Source organism: Condylostylus longicornis, unplaced genomic scaffold, assembly GCF_029603195.1.
Source record: "Condylostylus longicornis isolate FDR11 unplaced genomic scaffold, ASM2960319v2 ptg000026l, whole genome shotgun sequence".
Taxonomy (NCBI): Eukaryota; Metazoa; Arthropoda; class Insecta; order Diptera; family Dolichopodidae; genus Condylostylus; species Condylostylus longicornis.
In genome coordinates this window covers 4,628,214-4,653,602 of record NW_026577995.1, presented here as the reverse complement: position 1 = coordinate 4,653,602, position 25,389 = coordinate 4,628,214, and the positions used below count along the sequence as shown (strand labels likewise).

The window sequence follows — 25,389 nt, the reverse complement described above, 5'->3', positions numbered from 1 at the left end:
AAAATAAAATTTAAGGTTTCTACAAGTAATATTTCATAGTTTCATATTTAATTTGGGGAAAAACACCAAGTCCTTAAAGAAAATGTAACAATATCAGCTACAGTCAGTATATTGCTCTAACGGTGGCAGAGTTCCGGTCTTCTGGTCCTCAAAAGTTGCTTGAGTTCATCAGGAGGGTGGATCTCGAGCGTGTGTTGTAGAGCATGCCCCGCACTCGGATGGGGGCCGCACAATAGATCCTTATACTTAGTCGCGGTGCACTATTACCCCCGTTGTGCAAATCTACAATCTACAGTCAGTATATTATTATAATATAAACATTCAGGATATTAGTGTAATAGGCACAATACTCATTTATATATATGTATATTAGTTCTTGTGATTATGTGTTTCAAACCGAAGATTGCATGTAGTATCTCGATGTAAACAACACTTAGTAATCATGTGGATTGCAGTATAAGGCAATGTGAAGAACACTTTGTCTGCAATTTCTTTATACTTTTGTAGCTCAGTTGGTAGAGCGTCCGCCTAGAAAGCGATAGGGTACCGCTTCAAGTCCACTTCGAGAAGAAGAATTTTTTAATTCTGCCTTTAACTAGTTTCTTTGATTACGTCATCCATCTGTTCTGCAGTTGTATGAAGAAATTTCCACTAAGTTAATAACACCAATTGTTTTATTTCATTGAATTTTAGTCTCAATCGTAGCAAAAATAAATTGCTGTAGTATAAAAATTCCCTATTGCGTGAGATATTTTGATCACTTAATTTCGTTAGACTATTTCACAATCAATTCTATTATTAAACTCGCTAATGAATGTTCTTGTTGATTCACAATTTGGTACAGTGTTATTTCCATATTCGATTATTAAACGCCATTTGTATATTTTAAAAATAGATTAAATTATTAGAATAATTGAAAATCTTAATAAGAACATTAATAAATTAAAAATTAAAACTAAATTAATCATAGCTCTAAACCAGCATGGTAAGGGAACCAGCATTGTGGTGTATTTGCAAAAACAAATTCCCCAAGTAAATAACAAAATTTTCAATAAACCTTTTTTTTTTATTTACAAAATACAAAAGTAAATAAAGAAAACTTTTAAAGATCATTTTGTAAGAATGGTTGGAAAAATAGAAAACTTTTTCACCTCAATTAATTTTTATTTCCTTTTTCAATTAAAGTTATAACCTGTGACATCAATTCGTTATTATACTAGGGGTAAAATGATTTGGGATAAATTAATGAAATCTAATTTCTTTTCGTTTTTGTTTTTTGTATTTTTGAACAAATAAGAAACACTTTTTGTAAATCCCAAAAGAATTACAAATAAATAAAATTTGTTTCGTTTAAAATCCGTTTTATACCCATTTTAAATTGGAATTGATAATTTACAAGAACCCTTGGTCACCGCAAAAGCAAATTTGAAGTGTTTTAAAAGCATTGAATTCAAATATTTAATGAATATTAAGAAATAAATTCGATATTTTCGATTTGTTTAACATTGTTAAGGACAATTTCCATAAAACACTTTAAATGCCAACAAATCAAATACCGACCATAACAATTCGAAATCGCAAAATCTAGAAATCGGTGTGAGTAATGTGTAAACACCTTGCAATATACAAATATTTAAATATTTAAGTACGGGTATTGTAATTTCAAAGTCTTTTTAAATAAAATTATACGTCGATGGCTTATATGGGTAAGACCCCTATATCCAACATAAAAAATATTTAAATTAGTCAGTAATTAAAAGAAATATGAGATAGAGGGGTTTTCCCTTAAGCAAACAATGTTAAAAATTTTGTCATACAAAATTCATAATCAATTTTGTTCCTGTTAATAAGGAACTTATTTTTAAGCAAATATTTTAAATTCCCTCCAATTCAAATATATACAATATTGAAAAAATAAGTCTTTTCAAGAACAAACAGATGGCAGCACGTTTTAAATCTTATGACATTGTAAATCATCATTGAATTTAATTCCTTATTCTATACTTTGTAATTCATAATGTGTGCCCAGCGTGGATGTGTATATGCCTTTGCTTGTGTACAATATGTGTATATGTACTTTGTATTCATGTGTAGTTGTGTATAATTTAATAATATTAAATAAAAATAAATAAAATTGATGTTGAGCAATTTTAAAAATAAATGTGATTTAATGCTCTTATAAAATTTCAAATGGATTAAATTTATTATTTCAATTATAGTACCAATGGGAAAAATAAAAATAATAATTTTTATTCTTGAAATGAGAAAAGGTAAAACAAATAATTTAGGAATAACAAGTTTTGTTTTTGACACAACAATTTATTATTCTGTCAAAGGTTTTTGTCAAAATAATTAAAATCTACAATTTATGCTTGCAACAGTGAACATTTTTCATAGTTAAATTTGTTATTTTTTCGTAGTATCAAGAGTCACATGAGTCATAATTTGTGTTATAGAATAGATGACATTTATAACGAAAGGCAAATTGCTTCTAACATTTGATTTAAGAGCAAATGACGCTCTGAACTTATAACGTAGTGGATGAATAACACTCTCAACTTCACCAACCTATACAACTTAGTATGGATGAGTAGCGTAACATTTATTTCTTCACAAAACTGATCGCTCAATCTTAATTTTTGATTTCACCGTGCAGAGTGAATCCAAAATTTTCTTATTTTATTATTAAATTTTGAATTTTTCAAAATAAAATTAGCAAAAACCTGTAATATCTGACTTTCTTAAAATTAAAATCCTTATAATCACAAATTATTTCTAAAACATATTTTACGAGATTTTTCTGTTAATCTAAAATTTTATTTTAAAACTTTTGGAAAACTATAATTTAAATATTCAAATTAAGAATATTAATTGGATTATAAGAGATCAAGAGTAATTTTAATCTCAAATAAATATTTAATAAATATCAAAGCTTTAACCATTTCGACCGTACTATAATTTTATATTAACACAAAATTATTATGTAAATTTCCTAAATTTATGAATTTTTCAAAGGATATGGAAATATTTTTTTAGTTTGCAAAGTATAGTTGAAATGAACGAAAAAATTAAATATTAAAAACAAATTATATACGTAAAACCCATCCTTAGAGAATCTAAAGTTATGGTAAAGGTAAAAAAACTTAAATTAGATTAAAAAAATTAATTTCATTAATCGAAATTTTTATTATGTATGAGAAAATGTGAAATTTATGCATTTAATACACAGAAACAAAAATATTAAACTGTTAAATGTTTTGTTCCTGTAATTACGAAACTCCTAAAGCTGTTATATAAATTACTTAATTCAATATTGCTGATTACAAGTTCTGATCACTGGCGAATGTTAAATGCCAAAAATCTCAACTCTTTTATAAGCAGCTTCTGCCGTTGCATATTAATGTGAAGATATGAAGATCCAAAGCTATCACAATGGACCTATCTTATCTATGTGTACCATATGGTCAACCTAATTTAACCAAATCTTTTTATTGTTATTTGTATATAATTAATGAATTCAGTGGTTATGATTTCTATGTCGAACAATTTAATATTAATGAAGTATTTATTCTAAAATCATAGCTTCGAGATTCATATTATTTATGAAGTAAAAAACAGTGATGGAAGTCTACCAAAATTTTTTAAATATTTGTGGTATTCAAAACACTCCTTTACTTTTCAGTAAAAAAATCTAACCAAAAAATATTTTTTGCTGTGTAAACACAAAGAATAGCATAAACATAAAAGGAATTGTTAAATAAAAAAAAATAAAAAACCGGTTTCTACGTCTCGTAACATATACAAAAGCTATTTTAAGATTAATAAAAATTTATGAGTATTGCAAATAAAATTTGATAAAAATTGCTTTATAATTTTTATTCATTCCTATTATGAAAAAAACTTCACATACAAGTATACATTCAGTCCACCCTACACAGTTGTCTCCTTCAGTTAAAAAACAAGGTTGTATACAATTTTCGAAAAAGATTATTTCTTCCAAAATTTTTTTAAAGTTAACATTTGGCGGATTAGTAAATTTTACAAATTCTGCTTTTCTTTTTGTAATTCTCTCTCTTACTTTCATATTCTTTCTACCTTTATACTCTTACTCAGTGTCTGTCATTGTGCTTACAGTAAAGCTAGGAGGGACGTGTATTATACCAAATCGACTTTAGTTATTAGTTCAATATTTCAAACATTCAATAATTAAAATATTTTGTAAAATTATTTCAAAATTCAAAAGAAAGTAGCCTAAGAAATTCTAGTTGTAAAATTGCACATTTTACTGAATTTATTAAAAATTTTTTATTTGGATAATTCTCATTATAAATCAACATGTATTTTAAAATTGCATACTTTTAGGATACAAAAAAATTAATAAAAGAAAAATGTTAATGGTCGAATTTGATTAAGCCAAATAAGGTAAACATTTGAATTATTTACTAATAACTAGAAATGATTAAAATTTTAGAACGCTACTGTTTATTTTCTAAAAGAAGATGGTGTCAAAAATGAGAAAAGCAGGTCTAACATAACGGTAATTACAACGGCCATTTTTATTATATAAAGTTTTTTGTTCTGAAGTAGATCTAGATAAAATCTAGAATTTCTTTAAAAAATTTAATTGTTTTATAAGATTGTCCATTTTTCGGATATACAATAAATACAACCATCACAACTCTATAATAAATTACAAAGGTACACAGCCTAAATCATCTTTTATTTGAGTAAGAATTTCTAAAACTCTTAAAATAAATAAAAATTTTCGATTTAAGTATTTCAAATTGAAATAGTCAATTTTAAGAATTTCTTACTTTTCTAATGGAATTAAAGACAAACCTTTTTGAATTATCCAAAAATTGCCGTTTACCTTAAGAATTATAATAACAATTTTTCAGTAGCAAATTGCACATCTATTAAAAAAAAAAGGATATACTTTGAAATATTTGAATAAATAAAAAGGCAAAATTGAAACAAATTTCTTATAAAAATTAAAAATTCATTACTTTTTTTTCAGAAAAAATAAATACAAATGCTTATTCCGGAAATTATAAAAACCGGAAATTAAATAAAAGCATAGATAAGAGTTAAGTTGAAAAAAAAATGGTTATTCTAAAAATGCATGCATTTTTAATATTGTTGTTTTGGAAAAGAAAAAATTTTGAAATCCAATGTGGGCAGCACAATTATAATATAGCATTTCCGCTGTCAATAAGGAAAATTGGCAAATTAAGCTTATATTTGCTCATATTAAACAAATGTAATATAGGATTATACCATTTTTAAAAATTAGATCGCATATCAACAACAATTTCATATAAAATGTTACATAGGCCGAACCATATGACTCGCATTATTAAAAGTTATCAGACTAAAGCTAAACTTCTAAGTAAAGCTTAAGTACGAGTACATGAGAGCAAAACTAAGCTTCTCATATTATATGCCCGAAACCTACAAACAATTACTCAGTATGCTCTATATTTTAATCTAAATAACTCAGAGTGACTTTATCTTCTGCAAAATCCGCGATTTCTTCAAAAATTTTCATTCAGCATCACTTTAATCTAAATTGTACATTTCATAAGTTGAAGAAATGTCGTTTAAAAAAAATGTCATAGAAAACAATTAAAATAACAACAGTTAGTATAACAAGTAACAATATTTTAAAATGAATTTTAATTAACGATTTTTTGACCATGCAATTAATGCCGCAACCATTATGAAAACCATTATGTGGCTTATTATGAAAATTCTAATTGAATTTTCGAAAGAGAAAATTACTCGTATAAACTCTAATTAAACAATTCTGAAATCGTTTTTTTTTTTATTTTTCTCTAAAATTCACTGAAATTTTAAAACAATCAATAATAATTATGGAAACAAAGACCTGGACTAAACAAACTAAAAACTTGAACAGAAATAAATGGAAACAATTTTGTTATTTACCAAATGCAAGGAATGAATCAACAATTTTTCACAATAAAAATATTTATTCACAAGAACAAATGTACGGGTAATAGAAAAATTCAAAATGAAATATTAAAGGTCATTTATCATTCTGATAAAATGAGCTTGTTAGACAAATCAAATTGATAGAATGAAATTAAAAAGAAAAAAAAGGCACGTACCGGGCGTGCAATTACTTCAATTTTTATAAGATATAAAAATAATTTTTATTTTACACATTTTACATTAGATATTGCAAGAAAAATTGATCAACATAAAAATAGTTGAATTACACTCATTCACATACAAATTATTTCAACCCACACACACATACATACATTAATTTTATTTGCACAAAATAAGTAGAAAATTTTACTCACCTGCTTGAAACCTTTTATCATCACATAGTTTATTTTCGAATTTCTTTGCACCTGAAATTGTGTTTTCATACAGGGCTTTTCTATCCTCTGATAAACATTTCTGTGTGTATGTATTAAAACATGCCATTCCCTTTTTAAATACCCTAGAATCAAAAAAAAAAATAATGTACAAATTTAATTATGCTTTAATATTTTTATAAAACATAAGTGGAAAAAATATAAGGAATCGGGAAAATTCTTAACACGTTTCCAACAAATTTAGAAAAAAGGTATTTGTTAAGGTGGATTTCAATTTAATGTCCAGCCGCCCGATGTTTCAATTGTTTTTCTCAATTTTGCAAAAAAAAATTTATTCTAACGTCCAGATAATTAACGACAAGGCCTTTCTTTTGTACAAAAAAATTTCTGAGCAAGATAATTATTTCTTAAAAACAAAATTCTCTATCTGTCCTCTTCCCTCCTTTCGAAACGAGAAAAAATATTTTTAGAATCCAGCAAAGAAAGAAGTATAGCGGCTCTCCAACTCAACCATGTTGAAGCACAGGCATATGTCATAATTGTAAAATGGTTTTTTAAATTGATCGTAGTTTTCTCCACAAGCGTACATTAACTACATTAATAAATATAGCGCCATTATTAATTTCGTAATTTACTTCAATGTACTGCCCCTATCGAATTATCGCCTTCTGCTATTAGATAATATTGAATTTTCGGCAACTTATTTCTTTTTAACTAAGGCAAAGACCCGCTTCTTGCAAAATCTATTGTTTTAAGTTTTAACTCATCTAGTTGACTGTCAAACTTACAACCAACACTTCTTTATTTTTCGACGTTCTCCTATAAGTATGCAATATTTAAATAATTTTAAATTATTTTATAAAAGACATGTGTTAGATTACAAATAATTTTTCGGTTTTAATTCAAGTTCATTGTTTTCCATAATTATTTGATTGGAAAATAATTTCCACAATCGAATATTTAAAATTATCGTATAAGTATTAAAAAACAAAGCACTTGTAAGCATTACAAAAAAGTTTTCTGCTTAATAAATATTTAATAAAAGTCAAAACATATTTAAAATCAAGTAAAACTGAATTGAAAAAAAACAACGAAAACTTAATTTGAAAACTTCATCAAAGTGCATTATCTAAAATAATAACCTTTTTTTCTGTTATTAATGCTGTTACTTTATAGAAGGTTATTGAATTGAAAAATGCACTTAAAATTAAGTGCATTCTATTTTTAAGCACTTATATGTAAGTATAAACAACATTAAACATTCAATGTACCTACCCATAATAAACACATAAAATTATTTACAACAACAATTTCGAAAAAGAGAGAGTTGAACTTTTTGTATTAAGTGATTAATGCTAATGCCCTGCATTTACCATCAGTATAAGAATTTTTTAAAATAAAATTATTTTTAAATTTGTAAAAGATTTTCTCTCATTACATGCATTATAATGTAAAGTTAGACTGTAATTGTTTAGTAATACGGCGTCTTAGAGTTAAAAAACTTATCTACTTAAAACTTTTGTAAATATTTCTGGGAAAATACAATAAAAATTATTTTTAAAATCGATTGAATTATTTTTAATTGTAAGAAAGATAATAATAGTTGTAGAAGGTTTCCGTACAGGAAAAATTGACAGGATTTTTGCAAATTAAAGCTTCAATACCAAAACATGTCCGATACGATTTATTTGGGACAAATGGCGTTGATTTGAATACGATTGATTTATTAGGATCATCGTTATGCTGTCTGACATTATTTTTCAAAAGTTTTTACGAAATCCTCTTGAAATATGTAAATACAGGAAAGTTCCATGGATAAATTATCATAGGGGTGGAAGGAAGCAGTATGCTTGCTTGTAATATGCATACAATTACAATGTATGCACACATATATTGTAATCTTTTAAAGATACAAATTTAATATTTTTTGTAAAATTATGACTTGACAAATAAACAAAGTGATTTGACAATTTCTACATATTTGAGCGATTCTCAAACAATAATTTTCTCAGGTTTCTCTCCTATAGAGATAAGCTGTCATTAATAGCCGATCATTGATCTGGTATGTTGCGCTGTCGTGAAATGATCTCTTATATTGTTTTTTTTTTTCATCAACTTCTCTCGGGGAATGTTGTTTACAATAGCTTGAGACCGACGACTAGAATATTCCAATTGTAATTCTATGTGATCTTGGTCTTTGTAAAAGTGCTCTTAGGGCGACACACTCTAGTAATTTAAATTATTTTTTATATTATATGCTATAATTTATTTAGTAATTTAATATTATATCACAATTTCTTTTGGTATTTTATTGTACTTTCACACTATAATACACTCTAATCTCTCTACTAACCATCGCTTCTGTTTTCTCATTAAATGGTGGCGATTTTAACTATAGCTACGTTTTGAACGTCTAAATAACAATTGAAATTGAAAATTTCTTCTATGTGAAATAGAGAAAGAATATGTATTAAAAATTATTTTTATTACGGTCCTTTTCCAAATTATTGTAAGGTTTAAATATTCAAAATGAAAATTTATGACAATCTGTATTTGGAATTACGAGATTTAAAAAATTTTTACATAGATTTCTATTCTCCATTAAGTTGTTTATTTTGCAAATCTTTTTTATTTTATTAAGCCTGACAAAACTTTTTGAATTTCTTGTGTATATTTTTAGGATTTAAAGGAGAAAAATAATTGTATAACACTTTAAAAATTACAAAATTTTGACAGCATTTCCAAAAAAAAATATTATTGACTTAAAAAATAAATTCTACTTTTATTCTTTATTTCATTTTATCTTCTTTAATATGGGAGTTGTTCTTGTCTACTGTATAATCAAATTAAAAATATATTAAATTAAATGTGTTCATCAGATACAAAAAATCATCCAATGAAATGATGCCTATTTTATAGTCCACAGATTTTCAAATATCTACATATAATTCAATCTATGGACTCTACAGTCTGCAATACATACATTGTTTATATGCGAAGGATGTTCATGCGAGTGTTCCACGTTAACTAGATTGTGCTAAATTTTATTTATAGATTATTAGTAATTTATTTATATTTTATTCATTTCCTTCGTAGGAAGTCTTCATATATGCGATGACCTTCATTTCATATACCAATACATACAAACTATGCGCTCTTCTACTGAAGAATAAAAAATCAAATTTAATTCATTTATATTTTTTTATTAAATCTGTTTTAAAGCTTACATATGCAAATATATATGTATACATATAAAAGTACTATTCATAATGTCAGGACTTTTCAATTCACAACTCTAGACTTTATTTAATTCTAGACATAAGAATAAAATTATGCTAAGTTTGAGTTAATCAAATAAAATTTTATTCTATTGTGCTATGGCTATATTAAATTATCATAAAAAAATTCAATTAAAAAAAGGTGATTCTAAAAGTTTATAACAAAAAAGGATAAAAGGATAAAACTGATAAATTTATTGTATTGATTTTTTTTAATGTTTATTATTATTATTATTAAATTTACAAGGATTTGAAATGAGATTTCAAATCTTTAAGATTTAGAAAGAATTTAAAAATTTTTATGCTTAACCATAAATTTTATTCAAAATATTCGATATCTGCGTTTAATTCTGAAATCCCATGTCATAGAATATGCCTACATAATGTGAAAGGTGTGCCTAGATTAAAGACATTAAAATGTGCGACTAGATTAATGTGAATTCGAAAATCAATAAATAAAAAGATTGTATAAAAGACACCAGCAATACGATAAGAATGAAAACTAATTTCAATTATTCTTAAAAAATTACGTTCATCCCCAAAAATTCCAAAAAAATTACCTCACAGGTGTTGAAATGTACACAGACAAAAAGTCTGCCTGTAGTTAATCAATACTGAATTGACCACAAACAAAATCTTTTTTTAGGTAAGCGGGTCGAATTTCACAAAAAAAATTCAATGAACTGTTGAATAGGTCCCTACCATATTGAAAATGTTTCTTTATAGTCACCTTAATAAATTTTTATTATATACTTAAAAAAAAAAGAGATTACAAATATGCACGACCGACATATACGAAAAGAAAGTCATGTGTCAGAAAAAATCTTCAAAATAATAAATAAGAAGACCATATTCTTGGATCATAAATCACTAGAATTGTAATATAACCATTAATTTTGAAGAAGATATGTGGCTGATGCTCTATATTTATGTAGAGAAAATGGAAACGTAAAAAGATGTCTCGGTAATTAAGATCATAATATGTTTTTTTAGAATAAAATTAATCATTCTCTTCTATTCATGTAACCATAGAGTTTTTTACGTTAAACAAACTTGGCCATAGAATTACGTGGAATTCGTGAAGAAGTAGAGTAAATATAAAAACAAGTTATGGTTAAAAGAAGGTTGTATTAATCAGCACAAAATTTTTTAAAAATAATTTTTTTATTTGTAAAATTTTTGCAATTTCAAAGGCTCTTGTCAGATTTTAAAAATATTATTATTTAAAATTATTAAAATTATTTTAACTTCTTAATTTTAAATGCAATCCATTAAATTTTTCAGGATAATTTAAATCATAATCAAATTATAGAACTAAAGAAGAAGACGAGCTTTATTATGAAAGAGCGATGGTAATCCGAACAACGATACCGCATTGTATTCACCTTGGAATGGTGTATATGGTTTAGCTACAGAAAATGGAAAAATATAAAATTTAGTTCCCGTTCATGAAAAATATTGAGATTAAATTTTAGGCGGTTAAGTTTAGATCCGCTTAAATTCAAATGACGAAGCAAAGTCTTTTCAAAAACTCAAAAAACGGAGTGAATTTGTATTGCAATTGTAAAATTCATAATTTACGCGCAAAATTTTAATGCCACGACGGAATTGAAAAGAGATTTTTTAGTTGGACATAATAATAAGTTTCTTTAATGAAAAACTTTCCAAGAAACAGGACACAAAGAATTCTTTTCATTGTTATAATTAAATTTGCCCTACAATGATAGTATAATTATTGCATCCCCATATCATTTACAATTCAAACATTTTGGAATTACTTAAACCATTAAATATTACAGGATCGTTTTTACTTTTAGAAATTTTTTCTCTTTTTGACATGGAAAGCTTTCGGTTTGATGTATTAAATCCTCTTTATTTTTTTAATTATCTTTTATTATACATCATTATATTATATTTTATGCTGGAACATATCAAATTGTTTAATTATGATTGTGTGCCATTTTATGAATATATAATACATGTTCTACATTAAGACGGACCGGAAAAAGAATAAAAAGAAAAATATATATGCCTATATATAAGTAATAATTACCTATACATTCTAACTAAGCTATAAGGAAGAAAAATATTAAGCATTTTATGTGTGGCAATTAGAGAAAATTGTCTAAGCTCCAAATAGTGATTTAGAATAATAAAATTAGACGGAGTTAATTAAATTTTATCAAATTGTTTCATTATATTCTGCTTGTATTTCATTATTTTTTGCTTAAAACCGAAGTCGACCGTTCTCGAGGAGTATTTTCTTCAACATTATTTTAATGACCTTAGAAACAGCTCCGAATCATGAATAATTAAGAATTGAATGCGAAATATTCAACTACTTTAATTATATCTCGATTTTCTAACAAAGTTAATTTAGTCCACTTTGTCTTGTTGCCACAGAATTATTTGTATATTTTATTCATTTTACATTAATGTTTATTTGGACTTAACTTAATATGACTGTATGTGACTAATATTTGGAGATGTGATTTTATATTTATATGTATATAATATGTACATCTGTATGTACAGCATTTTCATGTATCATCACAATAATAATATAAATAAATATTAAGCTGTTATAATGTCATCAAGTAACATATACATATTCACAAAATCATCATATTTTGTAAATTAAAATGCCATATATAAAATTCTATGGAATTTAGTCAATGTAAGCAATTATATGTGGGTGCTTTCATATTCAAACCGAGATCAAAGAACACAATATACAACATACATTTTCTTCATATTGTAATTAATTATGAAAAAAAACTTGTTAATGATATTTTATATGAGTTATTTTAAAAACTATCCCGTCCTCCGCAATTAAAAGACATTAGCAACAAGTTAAAAAATAACGTTTCTGCTTCAATTTTAATTAAAATAATTACATATATAAAATATTTAGAGAGCTCTTAATATTAGTGCTCGTTTTTTAGCTTTCTTCGTTTGCAAAAAAAATTGAAAAATTGTCAGCACTTGTTTAGCCAGATTTCAGACTATTAGTGGATGTGCTCGATGAAAATTACGTTAGACCACTTATTGTGCAAATGCCAGGTGGTTGCTCGTCTACGACTGAAATGTTTCGATAGCAGTTTTGTGACTCCGATGAAAGTCTCGCGATTTAAGGAGGGTACTATACAGCAATTTATGAGGAGGCTATGTGGGGATGGGAATCGCAAAGGATCCTATACAGTTCGGTGTGAGAAGGGAAAAAACGAAAAAAGCCTCATTGAATAATTTGTCATAATTTTACAATTTTCAAGCTGCACTGATTATACAAATACCGTCATGTCAATTAATAAAGTAAATGTTAAAACATCACCTTCCAAATTTGTTCTGTTAAATTAATTTTCATACCTTGAGGAAAAAAAACTCTCTTGGCCTCAAAATTTCCATTTTTCACCATTGCCTGCCATTGATTAAATTAACTTCAATCATATCTAATTTAAATTTCTTTTTTTTATAATTCACAATAATAAAAAATATTATTTTGGAAATGAATTTTAAAAATTTAAATTTAAAAACAAAAACTTTATTTTATTTATTTTACATTATAAAATATTTTTTTCAGAAAAAAAAACTATTCATTAAAATTAAAAACTTTCTTTTATTCAACCTTAAATTTTTAATTTTAGATCGTTAAAATCTTTTGTTACACAATAAGAAAAAACATTTTATAAAAAGTTCTTATATTTTTTATAACTTTTTCAATTAAAAGTTTAAAATAAAATTTTATACAATTTCTAAATAATTTCTAAATAATTTCTAAATAATAAAATATAATTTTATATAATTTTTAAAAAAAGGTAACCTTGAAAAAATTAACGGATTATTTTAAATTGTTTTGAAAAAATAACAACAGGGGGATAACAACATAAGTAATAGATTAAAATCTACATAACGGAATTACCCACCTGTTTATTATTATATTGTGAATAAATATAGAAATGTCAATTGAAAAAGTTGACGGTATTCGAAAATTATCATAAAAGTTCACAGAAGAATTACTCATAATCTTGTGATACAATTTTATCTCTTATTTACCAATAATAAATTAGGGATAAAATAAAAAAGTGAGATCGAACCAATTATTGGCTTATTTACCAATAATAAATTAGGAATAAAATAAAAAAGTGAGATCGAACCAATTATTGGTTTGTAAAGTAACACTTTTCCTCTAATCAACAAATATATTGATTTTGCAAAGAGTCTACGACATTATTTAAATTACCTGTATTCACATACCTAAATATATCAATTCATTGCATACATTTCGGATGAGCAAAAGGAAAAAAATTCAAAGACGTGTTAACATTATGGTTGAATTGGACAGTTTAATTAGCGGATTACATATTTTAATGGCATGGCAATTACCGTTACATTTTCACTTTTTTAGAAATTTCGAAAAGCATGTAATTTCGGTAGTATAAGATACTGTCAAATTTTAAGAATTTTGGGAGGCGATAACTCGAAAGGCTATATAGAGCAAGGAAATGGGGCTAGAAAAAAAATTTCTTCTAAAAAAATAAGTTTTAATACCAAAAGTCGATTTGTGTATAGAATTTGAGCTTTCTTTCTCGAAGGGTGTCGACGGAGAAAAATGGAATAAATAAGCTTTGTGTATTTCAAATTTAAAGGTATTGCTCAGGTATTGTTTAAGAACTGTTCAAGTCCAATTCAACAAAGAAGCGCAAATTTTTTTCGATTTACAGTTTCATCTCATTTATTCAATTGCAGTATTCCAAATTTGTGTTAATTGCTCTCTCTCTCTCTCCACTTGCAAAAGTAAAGAAAATAAGAGTAATGTATTCAAAGGTTTTTGTACGCACTAAAAGAGAACAAACAAAAGATCCTCTTAAATGGAGAGGTTTATTATTAGAAAATTAAGAGAACCGGGCGGATTATTTCAATAATTAAAAAGATTCTCTTTGAATTTAAATTTCTAATATTCTAGTCCAACTACCGTACTCTGTTTCATAAATAATAATTATGTTATTTTAATATATTCTATTTTTCCTTAGGGTATTGTATATCAAAAATATTTAATTGTATAATTAACACAGCATTTCATATCTATACGAGTATATATAAGAAATTCCTCAAGAAAAATTAAAAAAGAAAAACCTTATTACAATTTTACCTTATTTATACACAGAGAAGGTACTAAAACTTAAAAAAAAAAAAAAAACAATTTTTTGTTTTATTAATTATAATCATTATACCTTGAATTAATTTTGACGTTTCTATTGCTGTTAGCCATTTTTTCTACTTTTCATAGTCCATAAAAAAAAACTTTGTTTTCTAAACTTCTTTAAATGGAAATTAAAAAAAAAATTTACCTTTTTTTTTATTTCGTTTCTCTACACGAAAAGGCAAACAATTAAAACCCAAGTACAACATTTAAAACAAAAACATGAAGATGAAATTGCGAAGAAAGCTGAAGTCGTAATAAATCAAATGGTTTTTTTTCCTGAAGAGGAAAAATTTTAATAACTTAAAGTTTCTTATTTTTGTCCATAATGTAAAATATTCTTACACAATGTTAAAAATTTTTCTAATCAAAATTACATTTATAATTTATTGTTTCTTTAATTGCAGGTATACACACTTATACACATAGAAGCCATAGATGATTTTCAAAAAAAAAATATGTAAATTACTAAATTTTTTCTTGATATATTTAATTAGGCGTCCATAACCAAGGTTATGCTAAAAAAGTGAATATCCTGTTTGGTCAAATACGAGTATGCACAAAAAATTTTATGTGGTCAGCATATAATAGATCGAAATATGTATTGGCAAGTTTAGTTTTTAGAGGACGCTGGAAAGTTTTTCGGTAAGTTACCCAGAAAAATATGTATAATTTTGACTATTATGGGAAATTTACTTTGTACCGTCCGAATTTGTTAGTTACTTCTGGTAGCAAACAGAACCCAAACATCAAATTTTAACAAATTTATTCAATTAGTTTCCTAAATATCGTACAAATTGTAAAATCGAAATAAACTCAAGTATAAGATTTCATTGAAATCAGTTCAGCCGAAATCGAAACAAACATGAGCAAACACGGAGCGACACACTGACAGGCTTTCCTACAATAGAGAAGTATGTTTCCACTGAAAATTTGATATGCGAAATTTGGTGAAATCACATAGTCTCCCTAATTCTACTCTACGCTATCGGTAATAATTAAAATATGCTTATAATTTTGAAAGTAATATTTTGTCGCTGTAATTAACAGAAGAATAATGACAATCGGCCGATGCTTTTTGTGTTCTATGAATAACATTCGATGTTTATTTCTTTTTAATCAAATGGCTGTTAAGGAATTGACAAAAGTCGAATGGCATTTAGAAAAAATTAAATAAGTAACTAAAAAAAGTAAATAAAATAAAATATTTTATCTTCTAGTTGAGAAATTCAACAAAAAATTGTGAACCAAAAATTCTTCGTTATCATCCAAATTTAATATTGTCTTTTATCTGCACAAGTTATGTTATCTTATGATTCAGGATATATCACTGCCTATAAGTATAAAAGGACCTTTAATAGTGTTCTTCAGCATATGTTCAAAACTTTTACAAAACTCAAAAAATTTATAAAACTCTATATAAAACTTCATTTGAACTCTATAAAGAACCATCTGATAAGGGATCTGTTAACATAAAAAAAATTTAATAAGTTTTCTAATCAATATCCACACATAATAAACATGTGGAAGTTTCAAAAAAAAAGCTAAAAAAGTTTTCTATACAAAATTTAAGAAAAAAATTCTGACACTAATTTTATAAAAAAATAAAACTTTTTTTAGACTTACAATATTCTTGTGAATGTGAAAAGGAATCACAAAATATGTCATAAGTTTTAAAATTACATCATAGTGGAAGTAACCTTTTCATATCCTTAAAATTCTATTTAACTACGTTAGTAATAAAGTTTATTTACCTAGTAAAACAGCAAAACAAAGCACAGATTCCGAATATCTTTTATTAATTACGACACATGCATATGTCAAAATATTTCTCTTTGGTGACCTCAAACTTCGGAAAAAATTATAGGAGCAAAACAAATGAACATTATTAAAGTTTCCTACTAGTTGCGTGAGGAATTTTGAAGGCTTCGTTCTGTATCCCAGTACTTATTAACTCACCAAAAAATCTTATGAGTGCGTTACTATTTCGAAGGTATAAAATTATTATATTTTAGCATAGAAATAGGAAAACAAATGTGCTTTTTAGTTTCCGTCCGTCAATGCGTTTACAAAATTTCAACGCACTTTAAGATATACAGTTGAAATTTTATATACTTCTTTGAACAAAATAAAATCTGTACACAGAAAAAAATAAAAAATAAAATTATGTGGTCAGCACATAACCGACCGCATGATGTCATCCAAGCTAACAGAACTCAAATATTAAATTTAAGAAATTCCGTGAGTTAGTGTCCTCGATATGATAAAAAGAGTAAAATAGGCTCCTTGTTCGGTTTCCGAGTTCATCCATGGTATTCCTAAAAATTTTAAAGTTTCAGTGTTTTATAAAACCCTGAATTTAAATATTAAATTTCAATGAAATTGGTTGGCCGTAATAAAAGTTCAATTGCTCACACCTAATATCCTGGTTTGGTGGTTTCTCGTACTCTCACACGAAAATTGGCTGAATATCTTCTAAAAAATAATGAAAACTGTAAAATCGGACCATTTCGGAAACTTACTATGTCTATTATACTTATTATTATACAAACATTTGGTCAAAATCACTTCAATCAAACTTGAGATACACGCTTGCAAAAACAGACTCCCTTACTATGGCGAAGTACGTTTCCATTGAAAACTCGACACGCGAAATTTGTTCCATCACATAACCTCCCTTACTGTATTGTATGTAATGCGGTCGGTAATAAGTGAGAAAAGGTAATTATCACATTTTTTTTCATGAGAAAACAAAATCGTACAAATATCAGGAAGTTTCGTGTTATTTGATCGTTAATGGACCATTAACTTTCAGTAGCATGTTGTGATTTTCTGATGATTTGTTTGTTAATGATATCGTGTTACAACTTATACAATTTACAGATTACAGTAAGTTCTTATTAATTAATTGTTAATTATAATTTGTTGTGCACTTTTCTATTATTCGTGTGAATGTACGATGTATGTTAATGTGTAACTAAAATAAAATATACGAGATTTGATTTTGTTTCATCAGATTTATTCAGGTCTTAATAAACTTGTGTATTTGTTAAATTAAAGTTTATTTTCGGCTGCATAGAATGCATTTTTTTGGATACAATGTAATTTTTATATAAAACCTTAAAATCTACATTTTAAATCAAAAACTAATTAAATTTCACCTGAAATACACGATAAAATCAAATGAAATTTTAGAATTTGTAAATAACAGGAATGCTACTAAAATATTCGAACTTATTTTGTTCAATGTCATATAGCAAACAAAATCTTATACCACAATTTATTATTCCCCGCTCCCGTAAACATTTCTTCCATAAAAACTACAAATTTTCTCATATTAGAAAAAGTAAACTATTCAGAAACAATAATAAATTAAAAATTTCTTCGTACGTAGTCATTTCCTTTTCTAGGAATAACTTTAGGTTTGAACTCCATTAATTCTCTAAGGAATTAAAAGGTAGTTTAAATAAACAAATTTTGGGTCAAATTAATTTTCTTGAAAAGTTTTTTTTTTTTCGTTTCAATTTATTGTTTAACAAAGTAGGAATAAATTGTTTCAATAAAAACCAATAAAATTTGATCAAATCTTTTTATAAAATGAATTTTTATTTAAGGTTTATTTGGAATCTTTTTAATCATTCTTACGAATCAAACTTACGAATACAAAGAAAACTTATCCACATGTCACATTTTATATTTGTGAATGATAAAAAGAGATGAGGCTAAACGTACAAAGTAAAAATCTTTAAAACTATAAACAAAACAAATCCAAAGTTAAAAATTGAAATTTTCCAAATTATTAAAACAATTGAATTTTGAACTTTGCAAATTCCTGTTGAATTGCTTTTGTTTTATTAAATATTTGTAACATTTCGTTTCAATCAACGAAATCACTAGGAAAGCTGATTGATCAACAAAATCATTGATAAAAATTTTAAGTTTTTAAAAATGATAGTACATTCTTTTCTCTTAAATGTCAAATTTGAAAAACAAATTTATCAGTAGGTACTATGTACTTTACGTACATAGAACATGCAACTTTTTTAAGACGGCGCTTAGTCAACAGCTTTCAAACAAATTTGAATTTTGCAATTGCAATATTAAGAGAAACGAAAATAGAATATCTAAAATATTTTCAAATTAATGCATATATTATTTTGTACAATTGATCTACATAATGCATGTATGACATTAATCATTGAAATATTTATTTAAACACACACGTTTGAGAGACTGAAAAATTTTTTTTTGATTTTCCAATGAAATGATTTGACAGAATAATAAAGCGAGTTGGTTTGACAGACTCTTTAATTTGACAGAAGAAAAACTTTTAAGACGATTAACTTTTACTTTCAGAATTTGAAGTATTCTATGAGTATTGCTATAACTGTAACTGTAATTACAAATCATTTTCTAAAAACATAATTTTTTCGTACTATTCAATAAATTATTTTCTAATGGAGTATTTTCCACATAAATGTCAATTTCAAAATGAATATTATACAGAAAATTTAATATTCAATAATATAGTACGTCTTTTCATAAATCACAAATAAAGGTATAGAATTAAGTAAGGAACAGAAAAATCTTCCAAAAATCAACAAAAAACCTTAATAATCGCTTTAATCCAGAGATTTTTTGTTTGTTGCCTTTTTTTTAAAGCAGAAATACGATTTTTAAGTGAAATGCTCTTGTAGTAGAAAAATTTCTCAAAATGAATATTGAGAAAAATGCTACAAAACGTCTCCATTGTTTCAATTACAGTTGTAAGAAATTGTTTTCACATATACAGGCAGCAACATTATATTAAATTAATTTCCATAGAAAAAAAAACAAAAAAATAAAAAAAATTACTTAAATTTTTATTTTTTTCAACTTAAAATTTTAATTAATTTTTAATTTCCTTTTATATAATACGCATGTTTGTATGTTTATACATGGTATTTATTATGAAAGCTGTCATTAATCTACTTATTTTTGACTTTCGTGTCACATTAAACCATTTTAATATTATTAAATTTTTAATTTATATTTTGATGCCGGCACGCTTGTTTTCGCAATAATTATATTATGTATGTATGTATTGGTACTTTTACTTTTCTAATGAAAAATCTAATTATGTTCTGTAATCTTATTACTTAAATATAGAAAAAAAAATAATTTTTTAATAATTCAATTTCAATGATAATTACGAAATTATTACATAATTATTACAAAATAATTAATTTTCCGTATAGAATTTCAAAAATATTACACGTGTTGATATTTATAATATTAATTCATATTATTGTAAACACACAAATGACACACGTAGTGACAACATTTCAATATAGTAAAAGAAGCATCTACAAAAATAAACAATTAGAAAAATATACTAATACTAAAAATTATTATGAAAATGTGAATCGTGTGGGAATTTTTATATTGAAAACACAAAACTTTGAAGCAAAAATCTGTTATACGGTCTAATACAATGTTAATATGATAAGCCTAATTTGATTTGTGTAAATATATTTTGCAAACAAAACACAAAGAAGAAAATTTACTAATAGAATGTAACAATATAGCCAATATATTGTTGACGTTATATAGACAAAGAAACAAAGATACCCTCAATATTTCGTTTATTACGTATAAGCACCCATTATGTACGGAATACTGATTGCAATTATGAGGTCAGTATGCAACTATATAGGAAACTACTCCGCTAAGTACAGAAAATATCGCCACAGACTACTCACTGTGTACTAACTCCAAAATAATCACCTCTCTACCAGCATAATTGTACAGTCACTCATGTTGATGGTATTTTAAATCCGAACTCTCTCAAACTGCACATTTAACGGTTGAGGTAAAACCGCTCCCCCTTCCACAAGTTCTATATTCGAAAGTTGGGCAGTAGCATTCTAAATTAAACTTTCTAAGGTGTGTTTTTAAGACTCCAATAAACTGATATATTTGAAAAATGTTAAAGTATTAAGCAATCCTATTGAAAAAAAGTATTAAATCTGAGTTTGTATAAAAATAAACTAAAAAGAATAATATTCCAAAGAGAAAATTTTCGACATTTGAATAATGACAGAAATAAAAAAAATTAAACAGCTTTTTAATCAAAGCATATTTGTGTATAAATAACGTTCCACCAAAAATATGCATACATATGTATGTACATATATAATTTCAAAGCTCTATATAATAAGATATGTCAAATTTATTAAAAATTCCTCATCATAATATTTTCAAAATACTCACATATTTGATTTCAAGAGAAAAATTTTTAAAATACATTCTTGGTTTACCGTATACGCACGATGTTGATTTCCGAAAATTAAAATTTTTATACAATTTATTAAAAAAAAAAATAAATATCAAAGAGCATGATAAATTCTTAAAAAATTTTTTATAAAATAAATTCATTTTACTTTAAGTATGGTGACAAGAAAATATTGAAGATACTGACGCAATAATTTTGAAATTTATTCAGTTTTGTAATATGATTTGCATTAAAAATATGAAGTTTAAATACAATTCCATAATACTCGTATTTCAATTTCAAATTTCTTATATTGCATTTCACACTATAAATTTCTATAGATTAAATAACAATCTAAGTGCAACAGTTGCATCAAGAATACGGCCTTTAGGTTTCTTACAAAATTTCAGAAATTGAAAAATAAAAATGTAATTTATACGTACAAATAAGTCAATGTAATTTATACGTAATTTTGACAAATAAGTCGATGTATCGCTAGTTATATGACACATTAAGTTCTATTGTCACAATACATTTACCACAACTTGCTTGTCAACATTATATTAACCACAAATTTGGATTCGACGAACACGTCAGTACGTTATTAAATTTCCTTACTTCAAATTTTATTCACAATTTAAGTAAATTTTATTTACAATTCTTAATATATAAGGCTATTTTACTTAGTTATTTAAAATGTTATAAATGTTAAATGAGTTCCGCAATATTTTGACTGGGTATCGCAATTTACATAGAAAAGTTTGAGAATTACTGTCCTAAATATTTCAAAGTAGAATTAATAATTTTTTTTTTTTGGAAATTATTCTAACATAATATTTAATTTTGACATAAATAAAATTACAAATCGTATCTTCTATCTGTAAGCTCTTTAATAAAAAGAATAATTCAAGGAAAACGAACTTAAACACAAGAATACGTAAATGACAGTCTATAAAATTTTAAATTCCAAGAAGTTTGCAATAAAAATTTTGTTATTTCTCTATAGTTAAATAATTTTTATTCATTCGAAAATATTATTTCAAAATTTTTATAAGCAGTTATTCGAATTGCAATTTCACTTTCCGAAAATCTTTTACTCTAAATTTTTTTAAATTTAATGCCAGCAGTTATGTTTTAAATAAAACGCCATTAACTCGAAATTATACTTCTAATAAATCATATGGGTAGGAAGTCACAATTTTAAATTTTACACCTATATTCTACTGAATAGAATAGTATAGTGAGAACACTTGGGTTTCACTTGCTTAAGTTATAAATATAAACAATTACTCTTACGCTCTAATTAAATTTTGCTTCTTATACAATATATAATTTTTTATCAAAAAATTCTTAACGTTATTTCATATGCTTTATGGTTTACCTTTTTGCATCCTCTATAATTAATGACTGTTGCGTGTGTGTGTATATGGAATTACATGTACACAATAAATTGTAATTACTCTAACTTATGTATCAAAGCTAAGATTACCACATTTTATATAATTTTCTACATTAAAACTTGAGAGTAAAATTCATTTCAACATAAACCTCATGAAACAAAATCCTCAATACATACAATTTGAAAGTTAAAAATATAAAAAACACCTTTACAAAGCAATACAAACAAATAAACAAACAGAATAGTAAGAAAAATAATTAAAAGTTACAAATGTAAAAGTAATTAGTTTTGTTATGTAAACTGAAGAATTCTTGAAAACTTAAACATGCTGTGTATGATGAAATCAAATATTTACACAAAAACAAAATGTCTTTTGTGAAATTTTCCAACTGAATAACTTAAACAAAACCTTAAAATTTAAAGATACGAATTTAAATAATTAAGTAAAATAAATTTAAAAATAAGTATGACATATTATCCATATACAGTGACTGCCATAATTACTAACACATCGAATATTCTTTATTATTTACCATGAAAACTTAATTACCTTTAGACTACCTTAAAAAGTTTTATAAAACTTTATAGTTTCATTGTGTTCAAGTTGACTACACCATATACCAAATACTACATAAGGGCAATGAATCATTAACAATAAATAAAGTCTTACGGCTTATTACACCAACAATTCAACTTTGCACTTGACACTTATTTGACGTTGAATTTTTTATATTTATTAAATATCGAATATATTTTTATCGAATCAAAGCTCATTTTAAATTATTACAAAGTGTACACCTCTAAATGTGCTAAAACAAAAAATTCCTAGTCCCATATTGGAAAAAAATTTAAATGCTGTTTACGATATTTACGATATGTAAGCTTTTTTAAGACCTCGAAGTGCCATTTCAGCAGAATTCTGGTATTTTACCTTAAAAATTAATTTTTAATAGTTTTTATAGATTTGACATTTTACACGCACACATATGGATTGAATACACAAATGTAAAAAGTGTGTAACCTTTAAAATTTGAAAATATTTATTATTTATGCATTTGGTGTGATATTGCTTATTCAAATAATGACGACGGCGTAATATTATTAAATGAAAATTAAAAAATCATACAAGAATTTAAATAACCCACACCACTTAACATTTAACTTTTAAGTTTTTGCTTATTTAATAATAAATAAGTAAAACTTTTGAGACTAAAATTGAGTTGAATGACAATTTTAAGAAAACATTCTTTTGACAGTTTTAAACCGAAAATTATAGGAACTTCAGTTTTATTTAAAATTTCAAAATTTTATAAAATTTCTTTGTGCTTATTTGTCAAAAAATATGAAGTTTAAAGGTCAAAAAATTTTCATATCTAAATTTAAAAACGAAAAGAAAATGGTATTACCAAATTTTCGTTTCATTTACGATACGATATCACAGTGAGACGATTGAAATCGAAACAAAACGAGTGATTCTGAAACATTTAAGAATTCTACTTTAGCACTATGGCAAACGTTTCTTAATTTTTACGCTACTTTATTAAGTTTCAGTTATAAAAAAAATTTCCTTATTATCCTCAAATTCTTACGTAAATTATAAGCCTTTAATTATTTTACGCGTAGTTACGGAAATCTGGTTGCATATATTTACATTTTTTTTGTTTTCTTAGATTTATTTTTTGCTTTACTTTGATCCTTCAATAATAAAACTCATTGTTATACAATACTTGTAATAGGCAGGTTTTAAAATCGTCACACAAATAAAATTACAATCCTTGTATCTTCCCTGCTTTTGTCAAATAAAATACATTTTTTCTAAAAATCCCTTTAGAATTTATAAAATTGAATTTATAAATTGAATAAATGTAGGAACATAAATTTTTAATGGCTGTGTGATTTGGGTACACATGAAAAAAAAAATAAACCTTTTTTACGTGTTCCTGAAATATGAAGCAAATATTTTTCGTGACTTAAATCTTAATGTTTCTTTAAAAATTTGTAATTCAGTCAAATTCAGTCAAATCATATTTATTTTATTAAAAATAAAAAATTTTATTGAAAAGTTCACTAGAAGTTTAAAAAAAATTTTAGTGAAGAGTTCATAAATAGTTAGTGGAGCCGACATTAGAAAACATGAGCCAATGACAGAGTCAACCTTATAATTTATTTAATTTATGTATTACTTCTGTGGCATTAAGACAAAACAGTCTAAATCTATATAGAAATTAATTTGATTATTTGAACAACAAGTACTTTTCGTGCTCAAATATATAAAAAACCAAAATTTAGTTCAAATTATGCAATTCCGAATTGTTTCAAATTAAAGTAATTAAAAACACAGGAATATTAACGCGAAATTCGTTAGAAAATTTGGTTTCCCCTAAATATATGCTAAATTTTCCATTTAATTCTAGAACAAATTCACTAATAAATGAAAATTCCTTAAACTTGTTTTCAGAATTTTTCCAATACTTCAATTTAAATTTCACTTATATTTCAAAAATTTATTAAATTTTTCAGGAAAGAACTGATTAAATTCATTTCAAATCATCACTGTATACCATAAAGATTTCCACTATCCATGTCATTATTCATTTTGTTATTAAAACATTTTTGGAAAATCAAAAAATGTGATTTTCTTCGCAATATCATGCAATTTTTAAAGAAAACCTTGTACATCAGGCTCCTACACTAAAATTTTAAAGAAAATCAAAATTAAATCAAAAAGAAAATAACATGACAGAAATTGCATCAAAATTGTTTTATCAGATAATTTAAGGTCCAATTAAATTGCAAAAAATGTACGTTTCCTTCTTATAAACCCAGATAAAAAAAAGAAATCCGATGAGAAAGCCCGCATTCAAAAAATAAAATTTTACTCTGAAAACCAAATATCAAAGAAAAAATTTTAATTC

The 25,389-nt window shown here is 25.3% G+C and overlaps 1 protein-coding gene across 1 annotated transcript in view; it reads right to left on the bottom strand.

The window, feature by feature from the left end:
- The window catches only part of LOC129607163 (uncharacterized), a 51,993-nt gene that overhangs the window by 14,773 nt on the left and 11,831 nt on the right, over positions 1–25,389 (bottom strand). Inside the window, exon 2 of the mRNA XM_055517924.1 lies at positions 6,327–6,469. Coding sequence (XP_055373899.1) covers positions 6,327–6,469 — 143 coding nt within the window. The remainder of the gene's footprint in view (positions 1–6,326; positions 6,470–25,389) is intronic.